This window comes from Microplitis demolitor, chromosome 8, assembly GCF_026212275.2.
Source record: "Microplitis demolitor isolate Queensland-Clemson2020A chromosome 8, iyMicDemo2.1a, whole genome shotgun sequence".
NCBI lineage: Eukaryota > Metazoa > Arthropoda > Insecta > Hymenoptera > Braconidae > Microplitis > Microplitis demolitor.
In genome coordinates this window covers 3,077,077-3,096,985 of record NC_068552.1, presented here as the reverse complement: position 1 = coordinate 3,096,985, position 19,909 = coordinate 3,077,077, and the positions used below count along the sequence as shown (strand labels likewise).

The 19,909-nt window shown below is 28.8% G+C and overlaps 1 protein-coding gene across 1 annotated transcript; it reads left to right on the top strand.

Moving 5' to 3' along the window:
- The first annotated feature begins 8,164 nt into the window (after positions 1–8,164).
- Positions 8,165–18,266, top strand: LOC106694147 (uncharacterized). Its single transcript, XM_053741262.1, has 7 exons — positions 8,165–8,729; positions 11,714–11,896; positions 12,000–12,129; positions 12,223–12,391; positions 14,731–14,935; positions 17,263–17,436; positions 17,916–18,266. The coding sequence occupies exons 1-7, from the start codon at positions 8,348–8,350 to the stop codon at positions 18,107–18,109; spliced, it is 1,437 nt and encodes a 478-aa protein (XP_053597237.1). The 5' UTR covers positions 8,165–8,347; the 3' UTR covers positions 18,110–18,266.
- The last annotated feature ends 1,643 nt before the right edge of the window (positions 18,267–19,909 follow it).

Below are 19,909 nucleotides of genomic sequence, written 5' to 3'. Positions count from 1 at the left end.
TGTGAATGTAGCAGACTTTAGACAAATTTAAAATTATTAATAAATAGAGTAAATAATTAATAAATTTAAATTTCAAAAAATGCTCATTTAAAAAATTCAAATATTAATACGTGCATTTATTATAAATATTATTTTTTAAACTATGTACTCTATTTATTTATAATTTTAAATTTGTCTGATGTCTGCTACATTCACACTCATAGGTGAATTTAGATATTTCTTAAACAAATAGTTGACTAATTTGTATTACTTGCATTAATATTATTAATAATATACGGTGATAATTTACTTGTATCGTGTATTTATGGAAATGGCGTTGTTATTATTTTATTAATATTAGGTCCGCTTCGTAATAAACTGCCAGCAGAGAAATAATTAGCGCCACTCAATAGTAACTAAGTTTAAACTTAACTAAAATTCATTGGTCAGTACACTAGAATGCGACTTTTTTTTTACGATCTCTCTCAACTTCGTCTGGGTGTACACGAAAAGTTAGTAAAAAGAAGGAGGGGGTAAAACTTCACGGCTTAGGCCGTGAAAAAAAGACGGTATAGTAGAGTCTCTAAAAAAGTCCCTTTACGGAAGCCACCAAGCGCTCAAAAGTTTAACCTTTGGAACGAGTATAACAAAAAATCTTTTTTCATCGGGTCGATTTTCGAAAATTGGTCCGCAACTAATATTTTTCCTTCTTTTCAAATATTTTCAATTTTCATAGCTGGAAGTTAAAAAAAATTTTAAAATTGCATCTATAGTTCATTTAATTTGCTAGATGCGCTTATTTTTTTTGTATTTGATTAATTGTTAAAAAAAAAACCAAAAATTGTTAATTGTCTGCTAACTTCAAGATAATATTTAAAAAATTTTTATTCTATTTATATTTGATTTATTTATTTAAAAATTTAAAAAATTACCGCTTGTCAGTTACACTCACCCTCATTAATCAATTCCAAATAAAGATACAAATAATTTTTTCAAAAATAAAGTTTTCAAATTCTACATTGAAAATCATATGTAGTATCATTTACTACAAGGTTGCAGTAAATGTGTTTGTAGTTAAAAATACCACATAAATGATAAAAGTTACAAAATATGCGACAAATTTTACAAAGTTAATAAGTTGAATTTACTCCGATCTTGCGGTTAATTCTACTGCACACTGCAGTAACAAATACTCCAGGCGGGAGTTGAGAGTACTACAGAAGGAGCACTTCCCGCTATTTCGCCATTTTGAGGTTAATCTGTTGTGTATATTCAATTATTAAAGCGTCTCATAAGTAATCATCTGACTTTTTTAAAACCCAAAAATTAACAATTTTTTATCTTTTTTTATTCTGTTTGTTCTTACAGCGCATTTATGATAAAAAAATGTCGTAAGAAAAAAAATCAAGATTTCGATAGCTTTTTTGCCTTTAAAGTGTATTTATTATTTATTTATTATTAAGATGTATTTTTTTTTTTAAACACGTTTTCATTTGTTTCTCTATTCGTACTCAACTGGATAAACGGTACTATCTTTGTTGCACTTGTACAGTAAATAGGAACTTTGTCCAAGCTTTTCTCGTAAACAAATGGAAGTTATCAAAAAATTCAAGTGCACTTTGCTAGTTTATAGAGTAAAGCATCAGGTCTGTGTCTTTATTTTACGTTTAAAACTTTTATTTCATAGAAAAACTTGGACAAAATGATCTGATAACAGTTAACCAAGATATTTTTCCTTGCTCCAAAGAAAAAAGAAATTTCTTGCTCTAAAATATAAACGTCTTTTGATTGAAAAAAAAGAAACCGTTGAGCCAAGAAAAAATTTCTTGGCGTGAAAAAAAATTCTCTTGCTCCGAAAAATAAATTGCTTAAGTGAAAATAAAAGTTGCTTGGGTCAAAAGAAAAAAAAAATTTCTTGATCCAAAAGATTGCTTCTTCAAAAGAGACTTAAATTTTTCTCAATCAAATTGCATTCTCTCAACAAAAGATTGACGTGTTGATTCTTTATGTTTTTTTTTTTTTTTATCTGAAACGTATTCTTTTGTATTTTTATTTCGCAAAAAGTTTTTCAAGTGAACATTAATATTAAATATTAAAGTCATAATGTACTATAGGATATACCATAGTACAATTCAAAAAAGTACTTGTAGCTCAGTCAAATGACAGAGTACTCGAAGAAAATCGTACTGAAATTTGGAATTTAACAATTCTAAAATATCTTTCGTACCAGGGGCCCACTACAAATGGTAGGCGAAATCTAGTGGCGAGCACCGAACTACTCCCGCTGCTGCTGCCTAGCACCGGTGACTTTCCTCCTCTCCACATCGATCTTTTCTCCCAAGAAATTTTTTCTCTTGGCTAAAGCAACTTTTGTGTTCTTGGTTGGAGAATACAAAAATACTTGCGTGAAAAGAATAGTACTTGTTCTAAATATAGATTATATATAATTATATACAAGTTCTATATAATTGTATTCAACTATATACATTTATATATAATTTTATTATTTTTTTTTTTTGCATTTTTATATAGAATTATATACGATTGTATATGATTGTATACAACTAGATATAACTATATACGATTGTATACAATGGGATCGGGCCATTTTTTCTACACAATTTTATACAATTCCATTAAATTTTTTTTTCATCGGGTACTTGGAATAAAACTTCGAATCTATTGTAGTATTTTTTACTTTAAACTGCAGAACAATAATTCAATAGTCTTCGTTAATCTTCGGTTAATATCAGCATTTGTTAGGGAGGTTCGATCGAATCTAATGTAAAAAGGATTTTTCAACTTTAACTCGTTGCCAAATCTTTTTATTAAATCATATGAGTCAAAAATAACCAAGTCATTCATTACTTTCTTTAATTAAATAAGTAGTAAATTTTAATTTATGAATTCGTTATGTTATTATAAATTAAAATAATGGATTTTTATAACTGTTAGGTCGAACCTCCTTAAACGTTTTTTATTTTGCACGTGACAACTTACATGTTACGCGCACATGCTTGGAAAAAAGACGATCTCTCTATCTCTCTATAACTTGATACATATTTATTTTAAAAGTAATAAAATTTTTTGATCTTTTTTTTCAACACAATATAAGTAATTTTTTTTTTTTTTAAATATTTATTTTGAGTTAGTTCATAATGTAATTAGATGGTCTTGAATTTTTTTATAAATTCAATTACTTTTATTTTATTTTTGTTTTGCAGATACTGGTAGTTTATAAACTTTCGGGAATAAAATCAAATACTTTGCTAACAACAATTGTTAAAATTTCACGATCGCAAGTTTTACCAGTGAAAATTAGTGCTTATGATCGAACCCATACAGCGGTCTTTTCGTATATGCAGAACGCTAATCAGAATTATGATTTTACCATTCCATGTATCAATGTCGTAATAGCCGTCAACAAGTGTATGTAACTTTATTGTGTATCAATTTTTTTTTTATTCAAAGACATACTCTCAAAAGTATTAGTAGGATTGAAGGATGACGCCTGTTGAAATTTTAGCACTTAATATTAATATCAAGTACTTCCTGATTGCAATTTTGAATTTCCTTTTTAAATAACGCGGGGAAATCTTCTTTTTAAATTTGGAATTTTATATCTCATCAGCTAATTGTTGTACCAGAAAAGGTCAATAAATATTCTTAGTGGAAATTAAAAGCTCGATAATAAAACAAATGAATTGATAACGATAAAAATAATCATTCAAATTGTTTATAAGCAAATGAACATACAGATGTAAATTTCTATAATAAAAAAAAAAAGTTTATTCCACCGATTCGACATAAACCTCGACGCGTTTTAATGTTAAATATTTATTTGTACACAAATTGAATGTAAAAATATTAATGATATATATATAACAAATAAGGTACCCGCGGGTAATAAGGCCTAAGTGACAGAAATTATATTTAAAATAATCGCCTCCGCTAAAGGCTACTCTAGTAGAAAGGTCCTGCATAAGAGATGTTACGACAAATTTACAGAGTCCCGTTACCACGTTCCCTGTCTTCTATATTCCATCATTCGTCATATGCTATCGTAGCGCAAAGAAATTATAAAAAACAATCTAGTCTTCTGACTCTTGAAAAGTATTGTTGCTAAATTTGAGTGATGATTCATCTCTAATACCAATTTTATTGAGTATAGTTAAACTATTCCAGTTTGTTTAACTCGTAGACCATATTACAATACCGAAGTAAAATAAGGCCTATTCGTATGGCTTTTGTAAAAGTGTAATTTTTTGTTTGTTTATGGTAAAAATTACCATTACTTCATTGCACGGAGAAAAAAATATAGTAAAATTTACAAAAAAATATGGGAAGAATTACTAAGTTTAGATAGTAATCTTGAAACGCTTTTGATTTATATGAAAAATTCATAAACAGATAAGTAAATTGTACTATTCTGTTTAATAAATTTTACTATATTAGAATGGTTAAAAATTAAATTAATTTTTTGTTAGCTTTAACTTTTTATTATTATTATTACTATCATTTTGATTATTATTGTTATTTATGTCATCTGTATTGGTGTTGGTGTCGATTTTTGTTTTTTAAAAAATCACTTGGTTTCAACGGAGATTCGAACCCTGATCTCCTAAGCGTGAGTCCTATCCTATGTCTGACAGCCGGGTGTCTCCTTTGGACAAAGGATTCAGAACTTGTAACACATATTTGTATATGCTATTCTTATCAACTTTTAATTTTATCTATACATAGTAGAATTCACTATACATGATTGCAATACATGAAATAAATAAATTAATTTTGAATAAAAAAGTCAATGAAAGTCATGAAAAAAAAAGAAATGAATAAATAAATGAAATAAAATAAAATACAACTTGTAGGGATCAAACCCAACACTTTCACTCATCATACAACTACATTTAAAGTTTTATCGTATTATATGTGTAAACAATATTAGTAGTAGTAGTTGTACACAGAATAAAAATGCTTGACTAAAGGTAAATATAGTAGAAGGACTATTTGTGGTCACTGATCTATTTTAAGACATTTAATTTTATCAATTAATTTACCCCAAGTATAGAAAATCAGCCGAAAAATGGATTTATATATCAAATTTTTTTTAATTTGACGATAAAAATATGAAAAAATCATTTTTTAAGAATTTTCGACTGGTTCATTTTGCCCCAGGTGTCATGCATAAGGCTAAAATCCGCAAATATATCAGATTTATAGCAATTAGAAGAAAAAAAAAAAATTTTTTTTATAAAATTTTGGGAGTGCCCTATTTTGCCTACCCTTCCCACTTTTGCCCCCCTCACCGATGACAAAATTTCCACTGAGATCAATTGTCGCCGCCACACGATAATTTTCTTGATCAACGTGAGGTCGGCGTCGACGAGTTTATTCGATGTCCCTAATATATAAAAAACAAATAAATAAAGAAACGAATGCACTCTGAATAAAATCCGCGTTTTCGAAAATTTTTACAGTAAAGAAAGTGACAAATTACAAAAAATTGGTGATTTATTCGGCCGGTTGATTGTTAACTAAACGATATCGCCCGTTAGATATGAACGTAAAACCTTCAAAAGTTTTGCATTCGTTAAACTTTTCAGTCAACGCTAATTTTATCTCGTTTGAGATGTTCTTAGCCATGACAAGAAAAAATTAAAAAATTAAATATTGACAAATAATAAGTCAAGTATAACAATACTTAATAAAACTGTGATATTTTATAATAAATGAAATAAAGAAAAGGCAAAAAAGAGGACTACAACATGGATCAGTAAAATACGCAAATTTATTACAATGTCTCGTTGCAAGATTTAATGGTAAACATAAGCACTTAGTTACTAATAAACAAAACATAAAAAAAAATGGAGGTGTTGAATAGAATTTCATTTGATAGTATCACCGTTCATTTATTTATTTTTAGGTGTAATTATAACTTCAGTCATAATTTATTTAAAAAATAGAATTCTTTCGAGAATCACTTTATACTCCCTGATTAAGAAAAATGATTTGATATATGCTTAGTGTATATCTGTATATTACTCAATTCGAATTGTTTTTACAGAAATTTTGTGAAAACGTAAAAAAATATTAAATTTTTTAGATTAATTTTATCATAGCTTCGATTATCTTATATATGTTAAATTAGTTAAGTTTTATATTGAATAAATACTTACTTCGGGGAGAGAAATTTGTGGTAACAATTACAATATATTATGGTAATAATTTCCATACATTATAGGAATAATTACCATGCATAATATACCGCGTTACAGATGCCATAAGGGCGTATAAAATTTTTTTTTCGGAAATTGACGTAATTATATTCTATGAGTAGAATAGAGACGAAATAATTTAGTTTCCAGAACTAACGTGATTGTGGCCAAAAATTTTTTCGTTAGTTGAAAAAAAATTTCAATTTGAAAAAAAAAAAAAAAAAAAAAAAAAAAAAAAAATTCTGAGTATAAAAAAGAATGGAATTTCAGAAAAAATTTTTTTTAGTATGTTTTATAGCCCTTATAGCATTTGTAATGAGATATATTTAATAAAGTATTGTTTAATAAATCCAAATAATTAATTATGAAAAATTATACAAGTAAAGAATCCCAGATAGGAAAGTACGACGGGCCCAGGCTTGGCTCAGGCTTGGTTCACCTATGTTGAACTCTGGAACAAGCTTGTAAGCCAGCCTTGTTCCAGCCTTGGTAGAAGTCTGGAATGATAACTGGGTGCCAAGCCTGGTTGCCAGCCCTGACCCATGCTTGCTTGCCAGACCTGGCCCATGCTTGGTTGCCAGACTTGGCCCATGCATCGAAAAAACACATAAATTCAATTAAAAAAAAAATTTATTATTATTAAAGTACTAGAGTTTGTGATCATTAACGTTTAAACTATTTAAGTGAAGTAAATAACGTGAAAAAAACTCGGTGAAAATTCTGCTGGGCTCTGGGCGGGAACTGCCGTCCTTCTGATTGCTGGGTTTGAACGCTGGCTACTGGACGAACCTACTAACGTTCAATTGAAACTTTTATATGTTCTACTTGGTCATTTTACTACAACCACTCGGTTTTATGACATATAAAGAGCAATTTAATTTATATTTTCGATTAAGAAAGATAAAAATAATTTCGTATTATTTATATTATAATTACATAATTTTTGAAAATAAAATTTATTAAATTTAATTGATTATTTATCAAGAACCCAGCTTAATTATCTTACTCTACCACCATAATTCCCAAGTTAGGGTGACTCTCGGCTTGGCCAAGGCTAGGTTATCTAGTGTTGGCCGATGTTAGGGTAACCATCCAACGGCCGAGGCTAGGTTATTCAATCTTGGCCCATGTTAGGGTGACTCTAGGGTTGGCCAAAGCTAGGGTATTCAGTCTTGGCCCAAGCCTGGGTAATCATTGGAATGGCCAATACTAATTAACCAGTTATGGCCCAGGCATGGGACAGTATAGGTTTGCCAAGACGGGCTTCCCAATAATGTCCCAGGCATGGCCCCATCGTTCAACTCGGGGGCTTCCTTTATGGGTAGATGTTATTCATAGCTGAGTCCTAGCTAGGGTCTACCGTAGAAACCCAGAGCTCGGTGAACTAGTTCTGGTTCAAGCTTGGGCCAATATTGAAGAGCTAGAGCAGGGTTACCCATGACTGGGTCTCGTTTGGGGCCAACAGCGGAAAGCCAGCGCTAGGTTGCCCACGACTGGGCCTTAGCTAGTGCCGACACTAGGAAGCCAGAGCTGGGCTTACTACTTCTGGTTTAATCTCGGGCCAAGGATGGAAAGCCAGCGCTAGGTTGCCCACGACTGGACCTAAGCTAGGGCCGACATTGGGAAGCCAGAGCTAGGTTGCCCAGTCCTGGGCCTTAGGTAGGGCCGACACTGGGGAGCCAGAGCTGGGTTACCCAGTCCTGGTCCGTGCTTAGCCCCGTTGTCAGAGCTTGTAAGTTCCTACAAGGGTATGAATCATAAAAGAGAAACAAAACTACGACTCTTGAGTCGAGGCACAATCTGAATTAGGATTTTCGAAAAATTCAATTTCTACAGATTTCTGACACAATCCTGTTTTTTCTATACATCATGCATAGAAGATGCAAGGATGAATTAGAAATACGTCGACTTGCATCGGTGATACATTTAACAATGACCAGGAAATATTTCTCGATTATTATTACTCATTTAGATATTCTATATAAAGTAAATGAAAGTGTCTCATACTCATTAATTAAAAAACTGTCGTTTGATCAAGTCATTGATCTACGTAACATAAAAAAAATATTAACGAAAATAATTCAAGTTCGTCATATTTAAATTGATTAAATTTTCAATTCTCGATAATAGTACATACAATAAAATTAACAATGAGCTTTAGTCAGTTGCCAAATGAAATAAAAAGAAAAATATTTTCTAATCTTGAACAAAAAGAACGTCAGGCACTACGTCACGTCGATAGTAATTGGAAAGCTATCATTGATGATATGACAAAGTGGAAGGACAAATGTTCAATGAACGAAATAAAACCATGGAAGAATCAATTGATTAAACTACAATATCCCTCGTTAAAAAGTGCTAATTACAAGCATTTAAAAGAAAAAGAGTTAAAAAAAATATTTTTATTGTACAGAAAATGGCGTAAAACAATTGATGCAGGCAGAATTTATTTGAATGATTTCGACAATTTTCCTGCAGAATTTTCTCGTTCATTAAATTTTGAAGACATAGAATGCTCTTTTGATTTATTAGGTAAGATATGTTTTTTTAATGTAATCAGTATAGTTTCAATGCTTAGCTTTTACTCATTAAATCACAAATTTATAATACAAAAGAAAAAACTTGAGCAACAATTGATAGATGACTAGCAAATTATAAATGATTAGAAAATAAAGTGATTTTTTACATACCGCATAAGTAAAAATTATTGAATCCTTGTAATTTTTACTTATAATGGTAATTTATTTCACCATACCTGTGCTGAAAGTTTAAATTTTTGCCTTGTTCTAACGAAATGATAAAAATTAGCGCATACGCCATTCTTCTCACAAACAGAGGAAAAAATTTAAACTTTCAGGTACAGATCTGGTGAAAAATTGTATACACACCACGGAGAAATGTATAGTAGGACGTCCCAATCCGTTTTTTTACCATTCTTGCCTTCGGCTCGGGTAGACGACTACATATGTGTGATATATTACTTAGTATGATTCAGTAATTTTTACTTATAATGTAAGCGGAAACTCCTATAATATTTAGTCGTTTCTAGATTGCTTAGTCATGCAAAAATTTTTTAATAATATCAGCGACAAAATTTAAAGTTTCAGTGTCGATACAGCTAGTCGAAACAAATTAATTTCAAGCCAATGCTGCAAACAACTGCTAGTGAATTCGTAATTCGAAAATACCTCTATACAGCAGGTAGAGACATGCGTATTTCTGCTCGGTGTCAGTTATATTTAATGTTCATTTGCAGCCTTATTACTCTCATTTGTTTACCTGTCACTTTCTATTACTCATTTTAGTTTTCAAGTGAAAATTTTAATTAACAAAAATTATCGAAATAAAAAAAAATGATTGGTATACCACGTTTTTAAAACGTACTAAAAAGTATAAAATAATAATTCTCAATCTCATGAAGATTTAAAACCACATACAAATTCCGAACTTCTTACTGATAGTCCTGAAAATTTATAATTATGAATTTTTAATAGTTATGAAAATTCTTGTAAGATTTAAAACTAAAAACGTGGGGTGCATGCAATATATAACTATAAGAAGTGTCCCAGATAGGAAAGTACGACGGGCCCAGGCTTGGCTCAGGCTTGGTTCACCTACGTTGAACTCTGGGCCAAGCTTGTAAGCCAGAAGTGTAGAGAAGAGCTATCAATGAAAAAACTTTAAAATCAGTCCATATTATTTGCAGTGCATTAAAATTGTTAATTGAACTATTAATGCATCAATTATCTGTTGCATGCGCCCCCCGTTTTTCGTTTTAAATCTTACAAATATTTTCATAACTATTAAAAATTCACAATTATAAATTTTTAGGACTGTCTGTAAGAAGTTTGGAATTTGTATGTGGTTTTAAATATTCATGAAAATAAGAAATATTATTTTACACTTTTCAGTTCGTTTTAAAAACGTGGTATATTAAAAATTTTTTTTATTTCGATAATTATTTTCTGCTTTTTAGCATTGTGTGAGTGAAATTTTGCAATCGATTTTAAAGGCCTGGACAAGATGATGACGGAGACATGCGACAAATTTTAGCTTTATTTCAGTTTCTTTTCACTTAATCAAATCTGAAATAGAAAATCGCGATTTCTACCTACCAATATATCAAACTCATTTTTTATAGGATTTATACTTCAAAATATTAAAACAAATCAAAGCCAGATTCTTTTTAGTTAAAAATTTTGAACATCTGACTCTATTCATGGTGCTGGAGGTCCTAGTCGTTACATTCTTTCCATCTCCTTCATTGTATTCTCATTACACAGTGTTTGTTTATCTGTCATCCAGTCGTGAGCTATATTCGAAAATATAACTCATCCAGAAATTAGTTTTAAATTAATTATAAAAAATTCGTACTGAACAGACAAACAAACGAATATGAATTATTTATTCGATTTCTTTTCATTTGTTTTTGTTTTTTTAATTTTTTTCTTCCTCTTCTAGTGCTGCTTCTTCTCATTTTTAAAATTTTTTTTTTCATTTTCTTGCATTGTCATCTAATTTTGAGCTTTGTTCCAAATTTCAAGTCTCCTGCTCATCGAGAAGTTACTTTAAAATCAATTACAAAATTCCACTCGAACAGACATACATAAAAGCGAGTTAATAAAAACGTGGTAAAAAATTAATAAAAAATGAGTGAAAATAATTTTTTTGTCTCATTTATTATTAAATGCCTGTAAATCATAGATTTCTCATTCTCTAACAGTTCTCCGCATTATTGGCTTGAAATTAACACGTTTCTTACTGGCTGTTGACACTAAGTCTTGAATTTCCGATGCAGATAATCGAGAAAAATATAAGGTACCGGCGGGTAATAAGGCCTAGCTAAGGGAGATTTTGAATAGAATCGAAAATATTGCATTTAATTATCGAATTAATTATCATTTATCTTTGTTTCAATATATTACCCATAAAATGTAATGAAGTAATGGTAATTTTTTCCATAAACAAACAAAAAATTATACTTTTACAAAAACCATAAGAGTAGGCCTTATTTTACTACGGTAAGGTAATAAGGCCTACGGGTTAAACAAACTGGAATAGTTTAACTATACTCAATAAAATTGGTATTAGAGATGAATCATCAGTTAAATTCAGCAACAATACTTTTTAAGAGTCAGAAGACTAGATTGTTTTTTATAATTTTTTCTGCGCTACGACAGCATATGATGGACGATGATATATGGAAGACAGGGAACGTAGTATCGGGACTCTTTAAATTTGTTGTAACATCTCTATGCAGGATCCTTCTACTAGAGTGGCATTTAGCGGAGGCGATTATTTTAAATATCATTTCTGTCACTTAGGTGTTATTACCCGCGGGTACCTTAGTGTGTGACTAAGGATGAAACGGGATTTCATATACTGCGGTTGATCAGGCCTCGTCTACGGCTCGAGCAGCCAACTTCACCCTAGTCTGTAATTGTCTTGTTTCATCCCTTGTCTCAATATACTATTGCTGAGTTTTAATTAATATATTTTCAAATGAATTGTTTTAGCTGGTTATATTGCTGTGGGAATAACTCGCATTGGTTTAAACTGGTTGTATAAGATTGATGAAGGCATCCACTTATCACATGCATTTTATTTTGACGATCATGTTGATCGTAATGTTGGATTAGATCGTGGGATTGAAATTCCAATTTTATTGGATTTTATTGAAGTGAAACTTTGGATAACTGGTGAATCAATATAATTTATTTACTATTTAATAGCTTATAAATATTAAGTTTCTTTTTGTATTTTGATGAATTTATCGAAATTTAATTTAGTAAAATTTTGTAGGTACTGGAAAACTCATTTATGTTGTATGTTTTCGCAATCAACTTTTATTTTGGGACGTTGAAAAAAAGACTAAAATTCCAACACCATCATCTATTTTCTTACAAGATTCATTGAACTCAATAAATATTCGGTAATAAATATGAAAGTTCATAGAGTTATCAATTTATTAACTGATACTGGTCAAATTTAATAAATTTCTAATTTTTTTCTTTTTCATAACAAGACGAGGAACTGATGAATATTTTTACATTATAAATAATAGTACAGAAACAATGCACATCATCAGATTGGATTACGTTGGAAATGAAATAACTACAAAAAAATTATTAATAATTAGGTATAATTTATTTGAATTTCTCAAGTTTATTGATTTTCATGCAGAGGAGAGAAAAGTACGTATAGTTATAGTTGTGATGTGAATTGTTATCCTTGAATGTTGTTTTCATACGGAAAAAATGTTCTTTGAATAATTACTCTGTAATTTCGAGTAACTCTGGGCCAATCCAAAAATTGATATTTTTATTTTAACTTCTAATATTTTTCATTGAAATATTAATATCACTCGACTATATTTTACTCTACTTGTGAGTAATTTTTAACAGCAGATAAAGTGGTATAATTATTTAATTTTATGCTCTTTTGCGATCCCATATTTAATCAGTTATTGTGCATATTTTATCTAAATCTACCGACTTTTACTCTACGTGTATTAATTTTTACTCCCCAAAATATTATTTTTTAGAACCTATTAATTTTATGATGAAAAATTACTTATACCCAAGGAAAAATGATTTTATACAATCGTATAAAATTGGATAGAAAAAATGGCCCGATCGAATTGTATACAATCGTACATAATTATATGTAATTGTTCACAACTGTATATATTTTGTATATAATTCGCATATAATTTGTGTATAATTGTATACAAACATATAAATTTGTACATAATTACGTACTGTATTCGTACACAGAAAAAACAGTTAACTTGGTTCAAGAAAATTATTGTCTTCCGAAGTTTCTTTCTTGATTTAATAAAAATAAAATACTTGATTCAAAAACTTTTTTTTTGTTCAAGACATTAAATTCTCTGGCTCAAAAAAAAAGTTATTTTTGAAGCGAAATTGAAAATTTCTTGGTTTAAGAAAAGAAATTCTTGGCTAAAGAAAATAAGTTATCTCTGGCTAAAAATTCAACGTTTTGAACGAAAATAAGTTTACTTTAACGAAGATATTTTTCCTTGCCCCAAAGAAAAAAAAATTTCTTGCTCTAAAATATAAACGTCTTTTGATTGAAAAAAAAGAAACCGTTGAGCCAAGAAAAAATTTCTTAGCGTGAAAAAAAATTCTCTTGCTCCGAAAAATAAATTGCTTAAGTGAAAATAAAAGTTGCTTGGGTCAAAAGAAAAAAAAAATTTCTTGATCCAAAAGATTGCTTCTTCAAAAGAAACTTAAATTTTTCACAATCAAATTGCATTCTCTCAACAAAAGATTGACGTGTTGATTCTTTATGTTTTTTTTTTTTTTTTTATCTGAAACGTATTCTTTTGTATTTTTATTTCGCAAAAAGTTTTTCAAGTAAACATTAATATTAAATATTAAAGTCATGATGTATTATAGGATATACCATAGTACAATTCAAAAAAGTACTTGTAGCTCAGTCAAATGACAGAGTACTCGAAGAAAATCGTACTGAAATTTGGAATTTAACAATTCTAAAATATCTTTCGTACCAGGGGCCCACTACAAATGGTAGGCGCAATCTAGTGGCGAGCACCGAACTACTCCCGCTGCTGCTGCCTAGCACCGGTGACTTTCCTCCTCTCCACATCGATCTTTTCTCCCAAGAAATTTTTTCTCTTGGCTAAAGCAACTTTTGTGTTCTTGGTTGGAGAATACAAAAATACTTGCGTGAAAAGAATAGTACTTGTTCTAAATATAGATTATATATAATTATATACAAGTTCTATATAATTGTATACAAATATATACATTTATATATAATTTTATTATTTTTTTTTTTTTGCATTTTTATATAGAATTATATACGATTGTATATGATTGTATACAACTAGATATAACTATATACGATTGTATACAATGGGATCGGGCCATTTTTTCTACTCAATTTTATACAATTCCATTAAATTTTTTTTTCATCGGGTACTTGGAATAAAACTTCGAATCTATTGTAGTATTTTTTACTTTAAACTGCAGAACAATAATTCAATAGTCTTCGTTAATCTTCGGTTAATATCAGCATTTGTTAGGGCGGTTCGATCGAATCTAATGTAAAAAGGATATTCCAACTTTAACTTGTTGCCAAATCTTTTCATTAAATCATATGAGTCAAAAATAACCAAGTCATTCATTACTTTCTTGAATTAAATAAGTAGTAAATTTTAATTTATGAATTCGTTATGTTATTATAAATTAAAATAATGGATTTTTATAACTGTTAGGTCGAACCTCCTTAAACGTTTTTTATTTTGCACGTGACAACTTACATGTTACGCGCACATGCTTGGAAAAAAGACGATCTCTCTATCTCTCTATAACTTGATACATATTTATTTTAAAAGTAATAAAATTTTTTGATCTTTTTTTTCAACACAATATAAGTAATTTTTTTTTTTTTTAAATATTTATTTTGAGTTATTTCATAATGTAATTAGATGGTCTTGAATTTTTTTTATAAATTCAATTACTTTTATTTTATTTTTGTTTTGCAGATAATGGTAGTTTATGAAATTATGAGAGTAAAAACAAATACTTTGCTAACAACAATTGTTAAAATTTCACGATCGCAAGTTTTACCAGTGAAAATTAGTGCTTATGATCGAACCCATACTGCGGGTTTTTCGTATATGCAGAACGCTAATCAGAATTATGATTTTACCATTCCATGTATCAATGTCGTAATAGCCGTCAACAAGTGTATGTAACTTTATTGTGTATTAATTTTTTTTTTTATTCAAAGACATACTCTCAAAAGTATCAGCAGGATTAAAGGATGACGCCTGTTGAAATTTTAGCACTTAATATTAATATCAAGTACTTCCTGATTGTAATTTTGAATTTCCTTTTTAAATAACACGGGGAAATCTTCTTTTTAAATTTGGAATTTTATATCTCATCAGCTAATTAATGTACTAGATAAGGTCAAAAAATATTCTTAATGGAAATTGGAAGCTCGATAATAAAACAAATGAATTAATAACGATAAAATAATCATTCAAATTGTTTATAAGCAAATGAACATACAGATGTAAATTTATATAATAAAAAAAAAAGTTTATTCCACCGATTCGACATAAACCTCGACGCGTTTCAATATTAAATATTAATTTTTACACAAATTGAATGTAAAAATATTAATTATATATGTATAACAAATAAGGTACCCGCGGGTAATAAGGCCTAAGTGACAGAAATTATATTTAAAATAATCGCCTCCGCTAAAGGCTACTCCAGTAGAAAGGTCCTGCATAAGAGATGTTACGACAAATTTACAGAGTCCCGATACCACGTTCCCTGTCTTCTATATTTCATGATTCCTCATATGCTATCGTAGCGCAAAGAAATTATAAAAAACAATCTAGTCTTCTGACTCTTGAAAAGTATTGTTGCTAAATTCAAGCAATGATAATTCATCTCTAATACCAATTTTATTAAGTATAGTTGAACTATTCCAGTTTGTTTAACTCGTAGACCATATTACAATACCGAAGTAAAATAAGGCCTATTCGTATGGCTTTTGTAAAAGTGTAATTTTTTGTTTGTTTATGGTAAAAATTACCATTACTTCATTGCACGGAGAAAAAAATATAGTAAAATTTACAAAAAAATATGGGAAGAATTACTAAGTTTAGATAGTAATCTTGAAACGCTTTTGATTTATATGAAAAATTCATAAACAGATAAGTAAATTGTACTATTCTGTTTAATAAATTTTACTATATTAGAATGGTTAAAAATTAAATTAATTTTTTGTTAGCTTTAACTTTTTATTATTATTATTACTATCATTTTGATTATTATTGTTATTTATGTCATCTGTATTGGTGTTGGTGTCGATTTTTGTTTTTTAAAAAATCACTTGGTTTCAACGGAGATTCGAACCCTGATCTCCTAAGCGTGAGTCCTATCCTATGTCTGACAGCCGGGTGTCTCCTTTGGACAAAGGATTCAGAACTTGTAACACATATTTGTATATGCTATTCTTATCAACTTTTAATTTTATCTATACATAGTAGAGTTTACTATACAGATTGTTAAAAATACAATTGTGTTAGCAAAAAATACATTACGCATAGTAATTTTTAATATCTTATTATGTAATTATTACTAACTAGTAAATTTTACTAAACGTTTAGTAATATTTATAATACAGAATGTATTTTTTCATATTTGTTAGTAAATTTTATTATAAGATTGTAATTTTTACTATATTTTTGTCTCCGTGTACATTTTATGGGTAATGTATTGAAATAAAGATTAATAATACATTTTGATAATTAAATGCAATATTTTCGATTTCTATTCAAAATCTCCCTTAGCTAGGCCTTATTACCCGCCGGTACCTTACATAATTTTTATGCATAACCCTTTCTGTTACAATGCCGTCGAAATACGTACATCATTTTAAAGTAAAATTTTTAACATAAATGTAATGAAATGTTTCGATGTAAAATAAATATAACTATTTTTTATGTAAGAATGAAGTAACAGTATGAACATATCCGAAACATTACATTGTGATGTAAATGTGACGATACAATAGAATCACCAAGATTATGTCACTTATAAGTTGATTTTGTTACTTAATTTTGAGATAATATCTAGAATGTAAAGCTAACGTTAGTGTGTGATATAAATATAATGTCACATTCAGGTCACCAATGTGATGTCACTCGGTCATTAACATGCATGTAATCTTAATGTCACATTTACGTCACAAACTTGACATACCATTTACATTACATTTTATATCATCGGAATGTATAATTTATGTTGAATTTGCTACATTATCTGTTCTCTAGATGTGATATGACTGTTACGTTAGTGTGTTCACTGGGTTTAAATGGGAAATTATAAATCGTATTCAAGGAGTACTGAATATTAATATTAAGGGCTCAAATTTAAACAGGCGTCTTTTTTTATTCTACTGAACCTTTTGAGAGTATGCCCTTGAAAAAGAAAAAAAAATAGATGATTGCTTAGAATTAGCCTAATTAAATATACACCTTGTAACTATTTTTTAGTTCCTTTCTTCAGAGCAAGGACATTTATCGTTCAAATATCACGTTTCGACGAACGCAATAGACATCTTACAATACTTAAACGCTACGAAATACCAGAAAGCATTATACCGTATGATTATGGGATTCAATTCATGACCATATATTTTAATTATCTTTTTTTAGGTACAAGAAAAGGTAATTATCTATTAATATAGTCTCAATACTATTATGATAAAATAATTTGGTTATGTTATAAATTTTTACTAGCTTGAATTTAACCAAAAGTATGAGAAATAATAAACTTCCTTGGCGGAAATTTTTCGGAATTTTCTCCGAAAACTCAGTTCTAAAGAAATTTTTCAGACAAAAATCCGAAGAATTTTCACCAGGGCCACAAAAGTAATGTATATAAAAATGTCTTTTTGCAAATAATTGCATCAATTTATTTCCCTGATTCAGAAATCTAATTTGGAATGATTCAAACACGATCTAAAAAAATTCAAAGTTGGCAAAATTGACTATATATAGGTATACACTCTAGTATGGATTGAATCATTCCAAATTAGATTTCTGAATCAGGGTTTTTCAAGTGGTCAATTTCATCTCATTTATTTCTTACTTATAATTTTATTTTTTCATATAATAAGAAATTTTCATATTTGTTTTATTTTTAGCTGAATTAACAATTTTCAAATTAAAAAATCTCCAGCATTTGAAAAATTTGAATTTCGATAATCTTGAAAAAAAAGTAGTACGGACTGAAATATTCACTAAACTACTGAAAATAACTAAATATAATAATCAAATTATTATGTTATTGGCCAATAGGAAAGAAGTCAAACTATTAACCTGCAATCTAAATTTTTAATTTTTTTAAATACATACAAAGAATACTAACGATTATGATCATTTTTAAAAATGATTTATTAACAATATAAGTGAAAGAGTAAATTAGTATTATCATTTATAACTTATCACAATTATGTAAAAATAATAATAATTATTAAATAAAAATTGTTTTTAAAGTTTTGTAGTTTTAAGTATTCCATTACATTCCTATTTTTAGCGAACATCTGTAATAAAAAGTATATTACACACCCAGGGCAGTAGAGTAGGGAACGTCTCAGATCACATGTAATGTTGGCCAAGGAGAAATCGACATGTACTTCCCGATGGAAAAAGATTTTATACAATTGTATAAAATTATGTATAAATAGGATAGAAAAAATCGCCTGATTCATTTGTATACAATCGTACATAATTATATCTTATTTGTATATAATTTGTATATAATCACGAAAAAGATGAGAATTGAATACTTTCTATAGCACCAGATTTTTATCTGGGCCTAAAATTAATACTTTTCAATTCTATTGAATCCAAAAATAATATGAGAATTTCTAAACTTTTGAGGAATTGAAAAAGATTCAAATAATTGATATTTTTAATCTTTCTGAATACTTTTCAATACTAAAATAGTATCACATTTCGGGCTACGTGTGGGATTGAAAAGAATTCAAGTGAATTGACATTATTGAATCTTTTTGAATCCTTCCCAATACCAAAATAGTTCGATATTTCGGATCCAGTGTAGGATCGAAAAGAATTAAAATGAATTGACATTTTTGAATCTTTCTGAATTCTTCTCAATACCAAAATAGTTCCATATTGCAAGGTATTGAAATGATGAAAGATTGATATCCTTTCAATACTTTTGAATTCCATTTTAAGAATTACGAAGTATTCAAAGGATTAAAACTTCAATTCCATTCAATACTTTCCAAAACTTCCGTATGGATTGAAAAGAATTGAAATAATTTTCAATCCTTTTCAATGAGTATTTTTAATCAGGGTAAGTTTAACTTTTGAGGATAGGAGGCAAATAATGTCATTTTTTTTTTTCATTCAATCACTTGTAGGTGAATATGAGTGTGAATGTAGCAGACTTTAGACAAATTTAAAATTATTAATTAATAGAGTAAATAATTAATAAATTTAAATTTCAAAAAATGCTCATTTAAAAAATTCAAATATTAATATGTGCATTTATTATAAATATTATTTTTTAAATTATTTACTCTATTTATTTATAATTTTAAATTTGTCTGATGTCTGCTACATTCACACTCATAGGTGAATTTAGATATTTCTTAAACAAATAGTTGACTAATTTGTATTACTTGCATTAATATTAATAATATACGGTGATAATTTACTTGTATCGTGTATTCATGGTTAATAAAATGGCGTTGTTATTATTTTATTAATATTAGGTCCGCTTCGTAATAAACTGCCAGCAGAGAAATAATTAGCGCCACTCAATAGTAACTAAGTTTAAACTTAACTAAAATTCATTGGTCAGTACACTAGAATGCGACTTTTTTTTTACGATCTCTCTCAACTTCGTCTGGGTGTACACGAAAAGTTAGTAAAAAGAAGGAGGGGGTAAAACTTCACGGCTTAGGCCGTGAAAAAAAGACGGTATAGTAGAGTCTCTAAAAAAGTCCCTTTACGGAAGCCACCAAGCGCTCAAAAGTTTAACCTTTGGAACGAGTATAACAAAAAATCTTTTTTCATCGGGTCGATTTTCGAAAATCGGTCCGCAACTAATATTTTTCCTTCTTTTCAAATATTTTCAATTTTCATAGCTGGAAGTTAAAAAAAATTT